At 50.0% G+C, this 16,652-nt stretch overlaps 5 protein-coding genes across 5 annotated transcripts; 4 read left to right on the forward strand and 1 right to left on the reverse strand.

Annotated features, from left to right (window-relative positions):
* Window positions 1–822: 822 nt before the first annotated feature.
* On the forward strand, window positions 823–3,114 carry J7T54_000476 (uncharacterized protein; the record flags this gene model as incomplete). The annotated part of the gene is made up of 6 exons (XM_051509792.1): window positions 823–858; window positions 1,629–1,807; window positions 1,890–2,511; window positions 2,576–2,795; window positions 2,870–2,934; window positions 2,986–3,114. The coding sequence occupies 6 exons, from the start codon at window positions 823–825 to the stop codon at window positions 3,112–3,114; spliced, it is 1,251 nt and encodes a 416-aa protein (XP_051359214.1).
* A 1,531-nt stretch (window positions 3,115–4,645) lies between these two features.
* On the forward strand, window positions 4,646–11,039 carry J7T54_000477 (nonribosomal peptide synthase GliP-like; the record flags this gene model as incomplete). The annotated part of the gene is made up of 6 exons (XM_051509793.1): window positions 4,646–5,084; window positions 5,145–8,162; window positions 8,242–8,343; window positions 8,556–8,677; window positions 8,736–9,447; window positions 9,559–11,039. The coding sequence occupies 6 exons, from the start codon at window positions 4,646–4,648 to the stop codon at window positions 11,037–11,039; spliced, it is 5,874 nt and encodes a 1,957-aa protein (XP_051359215.1).
* A 320-nt stretch (window positions 11,040–11,359) lies between these two features.
* J7T54_000478 (Sterigmatocystin 8-O-methyltransferase) lies at window positions 11,360–12,796 on the reverse strand (the record flags this gene model as incomplete). The annotated part of the gene is made up of 4 exons (XM_051509794.1): window positions 11,360–11,664; window positions 11,725–12,188; window positions 12,287–12,413; window positions 12,493–12,796. 4 exons carry the CDS (start codon window positions 12,794–12,796, stop codon window positions 11,360–11,362), a joined length of 1,200 nt encoding a protein of 399 aa, XP_051359216.1.
* A 1,136-nt stretch (window positions 12,797–13,932) lies between these two features.
* On the forward strand, window positions 13,933–14,606 carry J7T54_000479 (cation transporting ATPase; the record flags this gene model as incomplete). Its single annotated transcript, XM_051509795.1, has 2 exons — window positions 13,933–14,220; window positions 14,454–14,606. The coding sequence occupies 2 exons, from the start codon at window positions 13,933–13,935 to the stop codon at window positions 14,604–14,606; spliced, it is 441 nt and encodes a 146-aa protein (XP_051359217.1).
* A 192-nt stretch (window positions 14,607–14,798) lies between these two features.
* On the forward strand, window positions 14,799–16,453 carry J7T54_000480 (Calcium-transporting ATPase-like protein; the record flags this gene model as incomplete). Its single annotated transcript, XM_051509796.1, has 2 exons — window positions 14,799–15,467; window positions 15,539–16,453. The coding sequence occupies 2 exons, from the start codon at window positions 14,799–14,801 to the stop codon at window positions 16,451–16,453; spliced, it is 1,584 nt and encodes a 527-aa protein (XP_051359218.1).
* Between the last annotated feature and the right edge of the window lie 199 nt (window positions 16,454–16,652).

The raw sequence follows: 16,652 nt of genomic DNA on the forward strand, positions 1-16,652 counted from the left end.
ATAAAACCTCTTGAAATTAAGATTTATAGAGACTAGCGTTAAGACTAAAATACCCCTAACAAGATATAGTCTAAATAGATTATTACTATAAATAGATTAATAAGTTCAAATAAAAAAGAAAACCTTATTCCGAGTTACTTAGCTTGATTCTCTTCTTATTTTAGTCTTAATAAGCCTTACTAGATTATTGAATAATTCTATATAGCCCTATTCCTAGTTCCTTTCCCACCGTTGATTCAAAGCTTTACCTAGTAAAGCTATTGTCTCCTCATAAACTAGGCTAGGGTTTTCCATATGAGGAAAGTGTGTCTGGCCGCCGGCATTAAGATATGTGAACCATTCAGGGTTCTCTTTTTTAAACTCCTCGTGCAAAGTGTTATACTCTTCGGTATTTGGCTGGCTGTAGACATGATGTACCAAAGGGGGTTCCTTGATATGGCGCAACCTATTCAGAGGCGTGCCCCAAGTTCGATAGGCATCTGTCACGGTCCTGCCGGATCTCGCCCACGTCTCGTACCCGAAGCCGCCGAGATTCGTAAGGACTTGTTCACGAACGTTGACGCTCTGCGTATCGCCTAGCCACGACTGGAAAAAAGAAACGGTCGTTGCGCGCCAGGTGTTTTCTCCCTGGAGAGCCTGTAGTCGGTCCCAAAACAGAGGACTTGGCTTTGCGCAAGGGTGGTCGAGTATGAGGAGTGCTAGCATGCGCTTACGGCCCACCATGTCGGCGAGGCACATGGCTGCCCAGTTGCCGTGGGAGGCGGCTAGACAAATGAAGGTTGTCACACCCAAGGAGTCGAGCAGGCTGATAACATCGCACGCATGGTCCTCAAAGCCGAAGTCTTCGACGCTATCTCGGTTCGGGCCGTGTCCGCGGAAGCAAATACTGATGACGCGATGGTGTTCCATCAGCATAGATGTGACGTACGAGTACTGCCGATGATCAGAGTTCCAACCCGAAAAGGTGATGATGGCGGGATCATCGTGACAGGAACCGTGATCTGTGAATGCGATCTCATGACCGTTAATGGTCTTTGTGTAAGGAAAGGAATTGACTGCAAAAGGCATTTTGTATTTGTCGAATTTCCAAGCGCAAAATGTACAATGTTTAACATGTCCTCTGCATAGAATTGTGATACGATTGCGCAAAGGATACTCAATAAATTGACAGAAATCGGTCATTTGTGACCGAATTCATAATTTTCGCACAGACGGGGAATGGATATACGCCGATAAACAATTATTCACCGATCAGGCAATGACGTATAATCCTTGTCGTCACGGAACATTCATTTCGCACATGGGCCCCTAAACCTATTTGCCGTATTAGCTTTAATTAAACATTGATTGAATAACTTAATTCTTATTTTCTAGAGTAACTCGATCTCATAGTGCTGCCGAAGGCGTGTCATTTAGCTGTTAACCCCATCAGATTTTTACCATGATTTCCCAAATCTTTGACCAAATATCCGCCTCCATGTTGTTTGGCATTCTTTTGAGCATTTCTGGCGCCACCGTCTGCCTCACCTCCCCGACTCTCGTGCCATGGATCATTGATGTTCGTTGCCATTCACTGTCACAGCCTCTTGCATCGTTGCTAACCACAAAAATTGTTTATCTCTTTTTAGAGAATTCTGAACACCGTCAACGGCGGAGTTCTATGGAAAGGCGCCGCCGTACCAGGGCCGAGATGGAAGTGGTCCATCGGACAGTTTAAAGATAAATTCATGAACGGCCGCGCCAGTTCAGAAGAATGGTGCCGTTATGGACCAGTGTACAGAATCTGGGCTGGTGCACAGCCTGAAATGTACGCTCGACATGCAAATGTCTTTCTGATGCATTCCACATCCCTTTGCAACCGCTATGGCTAATTAAATACTTTACTATAGCGTTTTGACGACTCCCGAAGATATTCGTACGTTCCACACCGACTCCGCTGAACATGGCAAGCCCCTGAACGTGCACTGGGGATGGTTCTTTGGCCAGCTTCTGGGCAGAGGTGTTGGCTTGATTTCAGATAACGACTGGAAGAACCTGCGTCGCATCGTCGACCCGCCGTTCAGACATAGCGCCGTTGTAAGCCGTGCACCCCTCACGAACGCCGAGGCAAAGAGATTCGTCGACACTCTGGGTCAGACCGCCATCACGGGCCGAGAGAAGCTGGACCAAACCCGATTTTCAATACATGCTGCGACCTCGTTCATGAAATTTCCTTTTTTCTTCGCCTCCGAGGTCATATACGGACGACTAAGCGACAGCGAGAAACACCGGCTTTGGGAGCTTGCGGAAAAGCGTCTTGCTCTAACGCCCTACCTCTTTAAGGGCGCAATCTACCGGACCCCGTGGTTCAAGTGGTGGAATGGTGCAGCCTATCGTCAGCTTCGAGCTTTTACAAATGATTGGAGCTCTTTCAATAAAGAGATGGCTAGCACACGGAAAGAACAGGGTGTTATCACTCCAATTTCGTCCTATTATGACGAACTTCAGCAAGGGAGCGCTTCACAGGATGAGGTAAGCCATGAATCGCGGGCCTATACCCTTCCCTTGCAATGTTACGCACTAACATGATAATGAGATTCTGCACACCATCGATGAGATGCTTTTTGCCAACCTCGATGTGACTACTCATGTTATCACATGGTTTGTCACCCTGGTGGCGGAGCACCTGGAAGTGAAGCAGGCGCTGCGAGAAGAAGTCGAGGCGAATAAGGACAATATGGAGGAATACATCGCCAAAACGAACACCCACCTCCACCGATGCTTCTACGAGTCTCTCCGTCTGCGGCCATTGACAAGTAAGCAAGCCCCATGCTGAAGAGAAACCCTGGTCCCCGACATTGATTTTAACTGCTATTGCTGCCTATTCTAGTCTTTAGTATCGGCGAGAGTGCTCAGAGCGTCAAAAACTTCCGTGGGATCCTTGTCAAGCCCAAGGTAATCACTCTTTCACCATTCGCACAAAGGTTCCACTAACAGTGCCATAAGACCATGGTCTTAGTTGACACACTTGCTATCAATGTTCGGAACCCATTCTGGGGCTCAGACAGGAACACGTATAACCCAGATCGTTTTAAGACTGTCAAGCAGACTGAGGTGAGTGGCAGAATCCCCTAAAGATATCGCAGGATTGTGCTTATTTCTATGTTTCTATTAATTAGTTACGGTATAATTTGTTCTCATTTGGGTTTGGACACCGCAAGTGCTTGGGTCAGCATCTTGCCGCCCACATGGTCAAGTCTATCGTAGCACATCTTTTCTCGCAGTACGATGTGTGTGTTACAGAGGGCCGCAGCACGAAGGGCGTGGATGAATATCTTCGAGATGAGAGTTTTTGGGTCCCTGTCGGAGATATAACTATAGAACTTTGTAGACTAAAAGCTTAAACTTGATAAAGATTCACTCGGTTAATATTATTAGAGTATTTATAACAATATTAAACAAATGATTTAATTAATAGTTTTATATTCAAGTAGCTTTATCGCTATGTATATAAGATTCTCTTCTTAGACATATCCGTGTACCTATTAAATATAGAATAAATTAGCTCATGAGACTATTTTATAGGGCGTAGCTAATATAATATATTTCATTCGCACACCCGGGTCGTACTCGTTAGCGCGCCGTATTTGAGGCCTATTAGTTTTATACGCCGGTACTACTAAGTTACAAAGGGGAGAGTGTTGTGCGAAGTTTCACGCAGTAGGACGCAGGGGAAGTTCACATACAATCGGCGTTACTATAGCGAGGGCCTAGTTCGTTTTCAGTCGAGTATTTCGGCGATTATTAGGGCACGGCAGAACATACCCTTGTTATTTTTGCTAGACTATCTCTATTAATTCAGGGATACGTCACGGGAGATCTCTCACGGACGGTTGTTTTTTCGGCCGATTTTTAACATAGTAGTTTGCTCTCTGTTGAGCTATAGGACAGTGTGATAGAGACATATTCTGCAAGCTTTCCAGGGTTCTATAGTCTTCGGTGAAAAGTTTATATTCTAGTACGGAAGGCAAAGCGAGGTGCTCTGCTGACTCTGACGTTAGCGATGACTAGTGATGACATGTTTCACTCGGTCCTGAAGACTCTTTTTCGATACGATAGATCAATCACATTCTAATACCGAGCATGTATGCACTTACGTTTACACTCCGATAGACCTCTGGCTGCGTTATTTTAGGAGGATAAACAGGAGGTTTACCTTCGGGGGATTTAGTCCTCACTCCAAGACGCCGTATGCAGCTTCGTCACTGACCTGTACGCCAAGCTAAAGGATTGACATACATCCACGTAATAGTGGATCTTCCCTAGCCATGCTCTTATCTTTTTAAATGTTTCTTTCACTAGCGCTTTCGTTTCCGTCTATAAGCATTTTTTTCCGGAACGAGTTCAACACCTCCATAACGTTACGTCGCACAAAATGACTTACGGATACCGCAATCAGCACACTGTACCGAGCGCCAGCACAGTGTGCCATGCTATAGAGCGCTGGGCCGCCCTTCAACCTGATCACACAGCCTTGTCTTTTGGTGATAGGTTGATAACATATGCACAACTTGATGGCGCAGCCACTCGCATTGCATGGCTTCTCTCAAACCACGGGGTCAAGCGTGGGAGCACGGTGCCTGTTCTGGCACGAAGATGCCCTGAAATGGTGGCATGCTTTCTTGGTGTTTTGAAACTGGGCGCCTTGTACGTGCCTATTGACACGGAATCATGGAGTCCAGAGCGTATCAAATGGACGCTGCAGAGGGTTTCCGCCGGTGTTATTCTGAACACAACCGCGAATGAATATCCGCTTCACGACGAGATTTCGTATCGAGACATCGAAGCCTCGTTCTCACCATCATTGACGCAGGATGGGATCGTGGCACCCGAGAAATCATTCCGGCCTTGGGACGACATTCAACCAGATGACGACCTTGCCTACATTATCTTTACCTCAGGGACTACCTCGACCCCCAAGGGTGTCATGGTATCGCATGGTGCTTTGCTTAATTACACTCAACAGGGTGGAAGCGAAACTCCCTTCAACTTCAACGCCACCCCAGAAGACCAAGTCGTTCTCATATTCTCACCCGCCTTCGATGGTTAGTACTTCAACACTTCGAGTGGTATACCGATTGTACTGACACCAAGACTTCTTGTAGCATGCACTGGAGTTATTTTTGCTACGCTCTGCAATGGAGCCGAGCTGAGAGTGGCCACAGTTACCGACTTTCTGCATAGTGTGACGCTGTGCAACATAGTCATGTGCACACCTTCAGTGATGAGCACTATTCAAGATCCATTGACATGCTCGAAGCTCAGAATGATCGTTCTTGGTGGAGAGGCACCTCCTTTATCCCTGGTTCGAAAGTGGCAGAAGGCCTTGCCGGACTGCGAAATATGGAATTTCTACGGGCCTACAGAAACTACCTGCGCCTCGCTCGCGGGCCGGCTGCGCTCAAACGAGCCGGTCCACCTCGGACGCCCTATGGTGAACAGTCGAGTGTTACTTATCGATGGGGACAAGGAAGCGGACTACGGCGAAATATACATCAGCGGGCCCGGACTTGCCAAGGGATACTTTGGCAATGAGGCACTGACCGCTGAGAAATTCGTGTACTGGCGGGGCGAGAGAATGTATCGAACAGGAGACTTTGCCCGGCTCACACCTCTGGGTTTCGAGTTCGTGGGCCGCAAAGACAGCTTGGTTAAGAACCGGGGATTCCTGGTCAACCTCGAGTCCCAGGTGATTCCACTTCTCAGCGACGATGAGCATGTCGCGTCCGCCACAGCCTTCATGTACCAGGGACGACTGCTTGGATTCGTTAGCCCATCTAATGTCGACACAAAAGCCCTCAGACGAAGTCTAGCAGCGAAGCATGACGCCTTTGCAGTGCCAGACTTGATACGAGCTATTGAGGCCCTCCCACTGACCCCGAATGGCAAGATCGATAATCGGGCGCTGCAGCGGAATTTGGAGTCTGAACTGGCTGCCATGGTAGATGCGGACTCGCCTGATATGACTGACGGCAAGGAGACCAGCATGCTTGATGTTCTCAAGGCAGCTCTGTCTACGAGTCTGGCACTACCGCTGTCGGTGGTACCTTCTGATCAGTCATTCCAAGAGCTTGGTGGCAATTCCCTTGTTGCTCTTCAAGTGCAGTCGTTTCTAAGGAAACGAGGCTTTGAGGTCCGGATCATTGATCTATTCACCCAGCCAAGCTTGTCTTCCGTCTGCGACTGCGTCGAAAAAGCCACGGCAGATCCTTCAGAGAGCCCAGGGCTTCAGGGCAATGACGCACAGGGACCGGCAGCCGCCGGCCCTGCAACGACAACGCAGATGAAGATGATCCAAGCTGGGATGAAGAGACCCGAGACAAGCTACATGTTGATGAATTTCACTTTTCCACATCCCAACACCGCAGTTCCCGCCGAGATGATTCGAAACGCCCTGTCTTTGGTCTTGAAGAGGCATTCTGCGTTTAGAACAGCTTTCGATTTGAAGAACGGACTTCAGCACATCCAGGAAGAACTCAACTTGAACTGGAACGATGAGGTGTCAACTGAAGATCAACTTCAGAGCGCCGTGGACTGCCGTTCCGAGGCACTGCGTCAAGCCATTTCTGTCCCCAACCAATCCGAGATATATACTCCTATCACAGCGTGTCACTTCATCACCATTCCACAAAGCCGATCGACTCTGTTGATGCTCCTTCATCACAGTCTGATAGATGGCTGGTCCCTCAGCATCATTCTCAACGAGTTCCGGTCGGCATTGGATAGAAGACCGCTTCCTGCTCCGCCGCAGTATTTGAATGCGGCACTGGCCCAAAAGGTTCTTGCGAATGATTTTCAGGGGAAGAGGTTCTGGAGTGAACTTTTGGAGCGTGGGCTGAACCAGCCACCACTCACTCTCTTGCCTCCTCCCGCTGCCTGCAGCAGGCAAGCGACTGTCTGGAGTGAAAGCATGCAACTCGGACTAAACTTAGATCGCACGACATTGGACACCAAGGCAAAGATCCGAGGGGTGACTCCAGCCTCAATATTCTACGCGGCATGGGCTTTGGTCCTCTCGCATCATACTTTCACCGACGATGTTTCCTTCGGCGTGGTGCTGTCTGGAAGAAATATAGCCTTACCAGGGGTTGAACAGGTAGTCGGCCCCATGTTGAACACATGCCCATTCCCACTCGATCTTGGGTCAGGATCGACTATCGGCGGTCTCTTGTCAACGACACAGACGCGTCTTCTAAACATCATGGAGCATCAATGGTCTGTGGATGAAGCGATGACGCAGCTCCCACCTGGAAGCATTGCCAACACCTTCCAGTCCATCGTCGTCATAGAGTACGATTTACCGCCGATTTCAGAGGCCTGCGAAGTGCTGTCTGAACCGTGGAAGATTGAACGAAAAGACTGCATGGAATTTGGCATTTCCGTGCTCATTGAAGAAGAGGAAGACGACAAAAACGCTCTCCGGGTTCGCATCTTGTTCGATGGCTCTCATTACGCAACACGTAGTATAAAAGCCCTCTTGACACAGTTCCGGGACGCACTGCAATCTCTTCTCAATGAGCGAAATAGTTGCATCCAGCAGGTTCGTGAGAGCATGATCAAAGAAGAAGCGAACAAAAGTCTAGTCCGAGCGACAGGATGTGATGCTCTCTCTTATCCAAAATTCGCCACGGTCAAAGACGCGTTCGAGGCAGCGGCCGCTCAATGGCCAGACTTGATGGCCGTGGAGTCAGCCAATGGTTCAATGTCTTACCAGGAACTTGATAGTGCTGCGAACCGCATCGCTCATCACCTCAGATCCATCATCGGTAGCAGTCCTGGCTCAAACAGCAGCCAGAACGTCGTCGCCGTCCTAACGGACGGTTCAATTCACTGGATTGTCTGTCTTCTGGCCGTTCTCAAAGCAGGCTGTGTCTGTTGTCCCATCGACGTACATCTCCCTGCTGCGCGCATCGACACAATCATGGAAGAAAGTGGCGCGTCTGTCTCGCTGGCGGCAAATAGTTATTGCGCTTTATTTGCTCGCCATCGTGAAGTTGAGGTCATGGTGTGCGATGACCTGCTGTCTACTTCTTCATATCCGTATGGGGGCCTCGAAACGACCTCAAGCACCAAGGATGTCATTTACCTCGTTTTCACGTCGGGCAGCACCGGGGTACCTAAAGGTAAGTTCGAAACTCGTCACAGATATTGGGAATTTAGTATCATTGCTATCGTCTGAGTGACTGACCTTTCGAAACATAGGAGTTGCACTGCACAATCACAGCCTTTTGCTTGTCATTGACCACGAGCCCGCTCGATTGTTTACGAAGCCTGGTCGCCGAAACAGCCAGGTGTACGCAGTTGGTGAGTTCTGATTCCCCAGTGCTTCTTAGTCCCCCCCCAATCTTGCCAATATCTGACTTGACCTTTCCTCCCCGTAGGATTTGATGTGGTGACGGTAGAAATATTTGGAACGCTCTGTTACGGAGGCACTTTGATTCTCAAAGACCCAGCAGATCCGTTTCGTCACATTAGAGAAGTTCATGCAACCTTTTGCACCCCTTCTCTTCTGGCAGCTCTCGTGCCGGAGGACTTTCCGAATCTCGACACCGTCGTTCTGGCTGGAGAACCAGTGCCTCAGAGCCTTTCGGACGCGTGGTCTCATAAGCGCCTTTACAATGGCTATGGGCCTAGTGAGGTAAGCTAGATCATCCGGCTATACTTCAGCTTTCGCCTACTAACATATATATTTCAAGTGCGGTCCTTTGTCTATGATGGCTCACCTTCAACCTGAAGAGCCTGTGACCATAGGTCAGGCTATGCCGAGCCTCAACGTCTATCTTCTAGACCACCACCAGTGTCCGGTGCCTCCAGGCGTCACTGGCGAAATATATCTGTCAGGCGAGCAGATGATCCAACGATACTGGAATTCGCCTCAGCAGACCCAGAAATCATTTCTCTCAAACCCCTTCTTGCCCGGGACCACGATGTACAAAACAGGAGACCTCGGCCGGTGGACTAGTAACGGAGACCTGGCTTATGTTGGCCGAATCGACAATCAAGTCAAGGTTCGGGGGTTCCGCATAGAGCTTGAAGAGGTGGAGCGCGCCCTCGTGCGAGCTGATCCCACCGTCCAGCGCGCTGCTGCCATAGTTGTCGACTCTGTCCGAATTGCGGCCTTTGTGACCCCAAGCAGCGTTGATACTTCAACGGTCTCGTTCCGGCTCAGAAATCTTCTGCCAGCATATACTCGACCTGCCCAGATCATAGCCTTGGAGGAGCTACCACAATCTGCAAATTTGAAAATTGACCGCAATGCCCTACAGAATCTGGCATCTCGGTACGCTGACCAGGGAGATCTCCCATCGTCTTCTACCGAGAAAATGATCGCACAAGTCTGGCGCAAGGTTTTGAACACCAAGGACGACTACCACATCAAACGAGAGGACGACTTCCTCGGAATTGGCGGTAATTCATTGCTAGCTATCAAAGCAGCGCGGCTGATTTCAGACTACGTGGGCCAAAGAGTACCCGTCCCCTTGTTGATTCGAGAGACGGTACTTTACAGTCTTTCCAAAGCGATTGATGATCATACTTTGCAGGAGAAGAAAAGGTACCAAAGCAACACATTCATGTCCTATCTTGCCAACTCGAGTTCTCCGACGGACCTGACGGCCTCGCATCCTCTTTCGCAGATGGAAGAGGAATTCTATACCTGGCACGTGCAATCACACCACAAGTCGCTCCTCAATACTGCCTTTCAGTTCGAGATGGAAGGCTCCGTTGACGTCTCTGTACTAAAACAGTCTTTTAACTCCGTCGTGGCTGAAAATTCAATCCTTCGAGCCCGCTACGTCTCGGAGGGAAACTCGGTTGTGCGTCGCGTTGCCGAGCATGTTGTTCCACCGCTCATGTTCACCAAGGACGAACTGAACTGGGGCGAATTGCAAAATCTGGTGGACAGGCCCTTTGACTTGTCACGAGATCAGCTGTTCCGCGTCATTATTTGGGAGAGAGCTGCTGGCTCCATCACGCTGGTGCTCATCACGCATCACATCATCACGGACAAGGCGTCTCTGGCTCTCCTTCTTCAGTCAGTGAGCAGAAACTACATGGAAGCACTGAGTACGGGAAGTGGGCATTCCGCTACCCGCTCTTCTCCAGTCGGCAGCTACATTGAATGGGCACAATGGCTACGACAGGACCAGCAATCACCCTCCACGTCAACGCACCGCGAGAAGCAGCAGTTTTGGAAGCATCGCCTGCAGGGTCCGTGGTCTAGGCTACCTCTTATGGCGAAGCACTCCATCGGCTCTGAGCGGAGCAGTCACTGGGCTATCCTGACACCACACTGTGGAGGCGTAAAGGCCTCCCAGAGAATAGCGATGGCTAGCACCGCCCTGGCCATGAAAGCAGTCTATGGTATGGACGACATGGTCTTGGGACTTCCGTACATGAACCGCGACGAACCCGGTGCCGCCGACCTCATGGGGTTATTCCTCGACAGACTACCAATCAGATTGACCCTGGACGGGGATAAGACGTCTAGTGCTACCAAGTGGCTGGACTACACTGCCTCAGAAATCCATCTCGCGCTGGAAAACCAGCTTGCATATTACCAAATCTTAGATGCCGCGGGTAGCCGCACGTCCGTCTTCGACGTCATGGTCATTTACCACTGGCAAAGCGATGCATTGGAGCACTCACTCGAGCTTCCGGGCACTAATGTGTCTGGTACGCCGATTCGGGCCAAGGGCGCCAAGTTCCCCCTTCAGCTGGAGTTTACGGAGCAGGAAGATGGTGGGCTGCGTCTTGATGTGGAGTACGACGGGGCCGTCATCCTGCCTGCAGACTTTGCCGCTCTCACATCCTTCCTTCCTCTTGCTATCGAAGCGCTGATGCGAGGGCTACCACCGACTGAGATCTTGTCCAAGTTTGAGACGCAGAGAATTAACTCAAGACTGGCAAGCGTAGACGGTTTATCTTTTGCTCCAGGAAAAGAAGCCGTGGTGACTGATGTCAGGCATTCCTTCCCCGGTCGTATCTCAGCGTGGGGTTAGAAGATCTAGTGTATCTAGAGTAGAACCAGAATTATAGATTTTTTTCGGGGACATGTTCGCGTACTTCTCGTGACATGATTGAATAAAGCAGTCAGGGTTGCTGAGCTACCGCAGAAGCAGAATTTCCGTAAAAGCTTAAGGTTCCTGTTTTCGTAGGATTCTAGGACCTTTTTCGGGAAGATAGATTGCTTCAGGAGAAGAGTGTTCCAGAATGTCGTTGTGAGGACGACTCCGCGGTCTAAAAATTATAGGAGAGGCAACGTGGCAGTGAGACATGATGTTATCTATATACCCTTGGAAGGCTCTAGTGCTTCCGTATCCTATGCGATTTGGCACTCTATGATCCCCACGTCCGAGTCCGGTGTTCTCCACACCTGTGAGATCTTAAGGCCGGCACGCGAAACGACACTCTCAAACTCGTCTATAGTGCGCTCTTTACCACCGATAGTACTGATCAAGACATCGGCCGCAGCGGCGAATGGAAGAGGGGGGAATTCGAGGATTTGCTCAACTATGAGCAGCCTGCTATCGGCGGCCATCTTCTCTCTGGTTACCTCCAGGATTTCAACAACTTCATCGTCGCCGTAGTCATGGAGGCAGCGACGAATATAATAAATACAAGCGCCTGACCAGAAAAAGGGAAGTCAGTAAAAGCGCTGAATATATTCGGGGAATCCAGACGTACCTTGGACCGGCTGTTCAGCGTGAAAGTCCGCAACGACGAACTGCACATCCTTCAACTCCTCATCCGCTGTTGCCTTCGCCTCCTTGATAATCTCCTCCAAGTCTTGTACGAAGCAGCGACTCAGAACTAGACCTGGAGTGGCCTGAGAAATAGCCTTGACGGCATGGCCCTTACCGCCACCCATGTCCACGATGAGGGCGCGGTCTGTCGACTTCGCCGCCTCGCCAACAACCCAGCTAAAGTCATAGGAGCCGACAATCGGATGCATGTGTGTCAACGCGACCATGCAATCCATAAAGATCGACATGGCTGCCGGGTCACTGTTGAGGTGCTGCCAAACGGTCCAATCTGGGTTTCCATAGGCGTAGGCCGTGATTGTCTTGTGCCGACCAACAGGCTCCTTGCGGCCGTGCGTCTCAAAGTACTTCGGCATTGTGACAGCTGCAACGCAGTGGAAATCATAGCTGATCGGAAAACACTATGTCAGCAATCTGTCTTCGCAACACCGACGCTCATCATTCGTGTTTCAACTTCCCCCGGATTTGACCCTTTTTGCACTTACGCGAATTGAACCAGATAGCTTGCGGGATGCGGTGGAATGAAAACTTTGGAGGCCGGGGCAAGACTCAACTGGTCTTGGCCCGAGGCGATCAAGACTCCGGTGCTGACCAGCAAGCGAGTGAAGCGAACTTTAAGTGAGTACAACATGTTAGCATCTGGTTCCCGTTCTCCCTGTCTCTAAAAATACAATGAAGGTGCTCGACATACTTATTAGTGCTACATCAGCTCCAGTCTTTTTTGCCAGGTCATTGTATGTAATGCTGCCTGCAGCGTCGATGATCTCAAACACCTTCCACTTGACAAAGAGGTTAACAACGGTAGCGTTGGCCATGGAGGTTAGAAAGTCCAGGTAGCCCTCCATAGGTTCTTGTGCGGTCTTAATCAGCCCATCAGCTGCCTTGAGCAGTTTATGCCGCTTTTCAGGCTGGGATTGAAAGTATGTGTGATCATGGCGGATTGTTGTGGCAGTCTGCTCCAATTGCTCAATCAGTTGATCCAACTTGTCGGCCATGGTTTGTACTCCGTGCTTTTTAATAAGTGAAAAGGGGTGAAGGACTCGCTGAAGCTTGCTGCCTGCAACAGTGAACCAAGGTCAGGTTTAGATTGCGCTAGATATGCGAAGGTTTCACTCTGTGAGACCTCGATTTATGTCGGCAGTGATTATTTAAGATATCTTTGGCTCTATACGTTTGAATCGGTAATTTAGTTGCGGAAAAGGTATAAAGGTATCAACACCGGCGAGAATTTAAGCTTCGGCGATTATTTTAAAATTTCGGGTTCGGGGATTAATATCCTTGAGTGTTAATACGAAGTAAGCTAGCCCCCGCATCAGCGATTTAGGGTACTACGCAGCGTGCGTACCACGTATTAGCTATACTAAGTATAGAGCCACAAAAAAATAACACTAGCGAGGATATAGCGATTTTATTTCCACAACAACCACATCATTAAGATTGTCCAAACCTAGGTCCCTCACTTCATTATCTCTTCAAACCACATAGAGTCATTTCCCAACAGGACAACGGCACACACTCGCTTTGCACCACACACATTCGTTCACATCAGCGAAAATAGCTGAATCCACCATGCCCAACAAACATCCTTTTCTCCTTAGCGCCGCCGAGGTTAAAGTCGCCTTCCAAACATCCCTCGACAAAGGCTTGACGACAGGGCAGGTAGCCAACCTTTAATCCTTCTAATCAAAGGAGCTAGATGACAGAGGCTCGGTGCCTTGGTACAGGCTGTTTCCCAAGCAGCTGTTCAATACAATGACCCTCGTTCTTGTCTCCGCAATGGGCCTGACATTCGGTATCAAAGACTATATTAAAGGCGGCGTTCTAGTTGCTGTAATCTGCCTTAATATTACAATAGGATTCTAGCAAGAGCTCAGAGCTGAGAAACGTATAGACGCTCTTCGTGCACTCTCCTCTCCTAGCGCTATAGTCCTCAGAGACGGAAATACCAAGGTCATACCCAACTAAGTTCACCGACTGAAATAGAACCACGCACAGCTAACTTCTCAAAGCCCTAAAATCGTCCCTGGAGATGTTGTGCTTCTCAAAATAGGTGACACGGTCCCCGCCGACATGCGCATCATCGACACCATGAACCTCGACTTCCAAGAAGCAGCGTCAGCCAGGGCGGTCGATGAACGTCACCAAGTATGGCAAGCGAGCCCCCGTTGTCGGAGGTGCTAAGCGCATCTACGACGCAGTTAGAAACTTCCTCGGCCTCACAGTGGGCACACCTCTCCAGCGGAAGCTCTCCAAGCTGGCGTACATTCTCTTCTTCTGTGCCCTCGGGCTGGCTCTGGTCGTCTTTAAAGTCAACAAGTTCGACATAACCAACCAGGTCATCATCTACGCTACCTCGCTAGGCATCTCAATCATCCCCGAGTCGCTAGTTACAGTCTTGACAATCACCATGGTTATCGCAGTCACAGTGATGCGCAAGGGAAATATGGTCGTCCGAGATCTATCGGCTCTTGAGGCGCTAGGTGGCGTCACCAATATCTGCTCTAACAAAACTGGCACGCTGACAGAAGGCGCCATAATTATCCGTCAAGCTTGGGTACCCGGTAATTATATTTACACCGTCCGCGATTCACACAATTCGAACAACCGCAACAAAGGAGAGTCACGTACGCTGGCGTTGCCCCCGACACCAAGACTGAGGCAGAGCGAGACTACGAGAGTGAGCGCACGGCTGCCGCTGTCAAGTTCGACGTACCCGATGAAAAGCTCCCTGCCATCTCCGAAGAGGTGACGGAGCCTGAAGTCCAGTATGAGGTCGAAATGACTGACGCGCTTCGCGCCTTTTAGCTTTCTTCAGCGCTCTGCAATTTAGCTACTGTTCGCTACGATAAAGCCGAGGAGAGGTGGCAAACCACAGGAGAGCCCACTAGGATTGCACTACAAGTCTTTGCTCACCGATTCAGCTCTAGTGAGAAAAGTCTTAAAGCAAAAGGATGGGAATAGGTAGCGGAATTCCCATTCGACAGCAGCATCAAACGCATGTCCGTCGTATACGATGCCCCTAACTCGGCCACTGGTTCCATCATTGAGCATAACAGGAGCATTATCTTTGTCAAGGGTGCTATAGAGCGTGTCCTCAATCTTTGCGGATACATGGGTACTGGCGGTGAGCAAGATATCGTGACCGAGGATATCAAGGAACAAGTTCTCCATCAGATGCAACATCTCGCCTCGCAAGGTCAGCATGTCTTGGCGATTGCTTACAGCTCATACGGTGGACGCTATCGCCCACACCGAGCTGCTTCACCAGAAGAAGAGGCAGCTGTACGCGCCGACGTCGAGTCCGGTTTCACTCTGCTTGGTCTCGCAGGCATCTATGATCCTCCAAGTCGTGAGACAAAGGGCGCCAACTCCGAGGCTTCCCATGCCGGCATCAAGATTCACATGCTCACAGGCGATCATCCGGAAACCGCAAAGGCCATTGCCAAGGAGGTCGGCATCATCCCTAAGAATCTCGGTGTTCTGCCGGACACTGTCGCTCGATCGATTGTGCAGAAGGCAACAAACTTTGACAAGATGACTGATGCCGAAATTGACGCCTTGCCAGAGCTGCCCCTTGTCATTGCACGATGTGCGCCTGACACGAAGACCAGGATGATCGAGGCCCTGCGGCGAAGGGACGCTTTCATGGCCATGATGGGTGATGGCGTTAGTGATGCCCCTTCTCTGTCCAGGGCAGATGTTGGCATCGCCATGGGCTCTGGTCTGATGTCGCCAAGGCGGCAGCCAAGATTGTTCTCACCGACGACAAGTTCAACTCCAGGGTCTCCGCCATTCGAGAAGGCCGCCGCATGTTTGACAATATTCAAAAGTTCATACTACACCTGCTCACATCCAACATGGGCGGGGTGATTCTTCTTATGGCAGGCCTTGGATTTACAGACAGCTCAGGCACGTCAGTCTTCCCAATATCCCCTCTTCAGGTCATCCGGATCAACATGGCCACGTCCTCGTTCCCTGCGTTTGGTCTGGGTCGGCAGCCGGCCGCGCAGGATATCATGAGAAAGCCACCCCACGACAAGAAGCGCGGCGTCTTCACAAACCAGGTTATTGTGGATATGATAGTCTACGGTGTCATAATGGGGATCTGTACCATGGTCCCGTTCTGCGGTATTGCGTATAGTGCCTACGGGGGCGAACTTGGTCATGGGTATAACGAAGGGTATAACCCGTTATGCAATGCCGTGTTTAAGGCGCGCGTCGCTACGTTTGCGGAGCTCATATGGCTTATCCTAATCTCCGCTTGGGAGTTCAAGTCTTTGCGCCACTCCATGTTTCACCTGAACCCTGAATCCAAGGGGCAATTCGACTTCTTCAATGACATTTACTCCAACCAGTTCCTCTTCTGGTCTGTGATCATTGGAGTCTTAAGTGTCTTCCCCGTAGTCTACATTCCCTACCTCAACAAGGACTTCTTCAAGCACATGGACATCACCTGGGAGTGGGCCCTCGCGGTCGGTTTGACGTTCGTCCTCGTGGGTGGCATTGAGCTCTGGAAGTTCATCAAGCGACGCTTTCACCTGCTTGAGGACCGTCCCGTCAACCACGGTCCGTGGGGCCAGGGTGGGAGCACGAATGACGACGAGTCCAGTCGGGTGAGGAGGACCATGACCATGTCAAGCTTTAAGACATGAGCATCCTTTGGACGGAGATTCGTCTGAGAGGAGCGGGCAGACTGAGATGGTCTCCGCGCAGGCGATTGCGCAACAGCAGCAAGGTGTTTGAAGTTCTGGCAGAGATATTAGTGTTGATATGGACTAGGAAGATCGGGGTTATCAATTAATTTTTGAGTTTGCAATAACAGACTAACATATCTGTTCGAAATCTAGTCAT

Source organism: Emericellopsis cladophorae (assembly GCF_022114955.1).
Source record: "Emericellopsis cladophorae strain MUM 19.33 chromosome Unknown NODE_70_length_107903_cov_114_062619, whole genome shotgun sequence".
NCBI classification, from domain to species: domain Eukaryota; kingdom Fungi; phylum Ascomycota; class Sordariomycetes; order Hypocreales; family Bionectriaceae; genus Emericellopsis; species Emericellopsis cladophorae.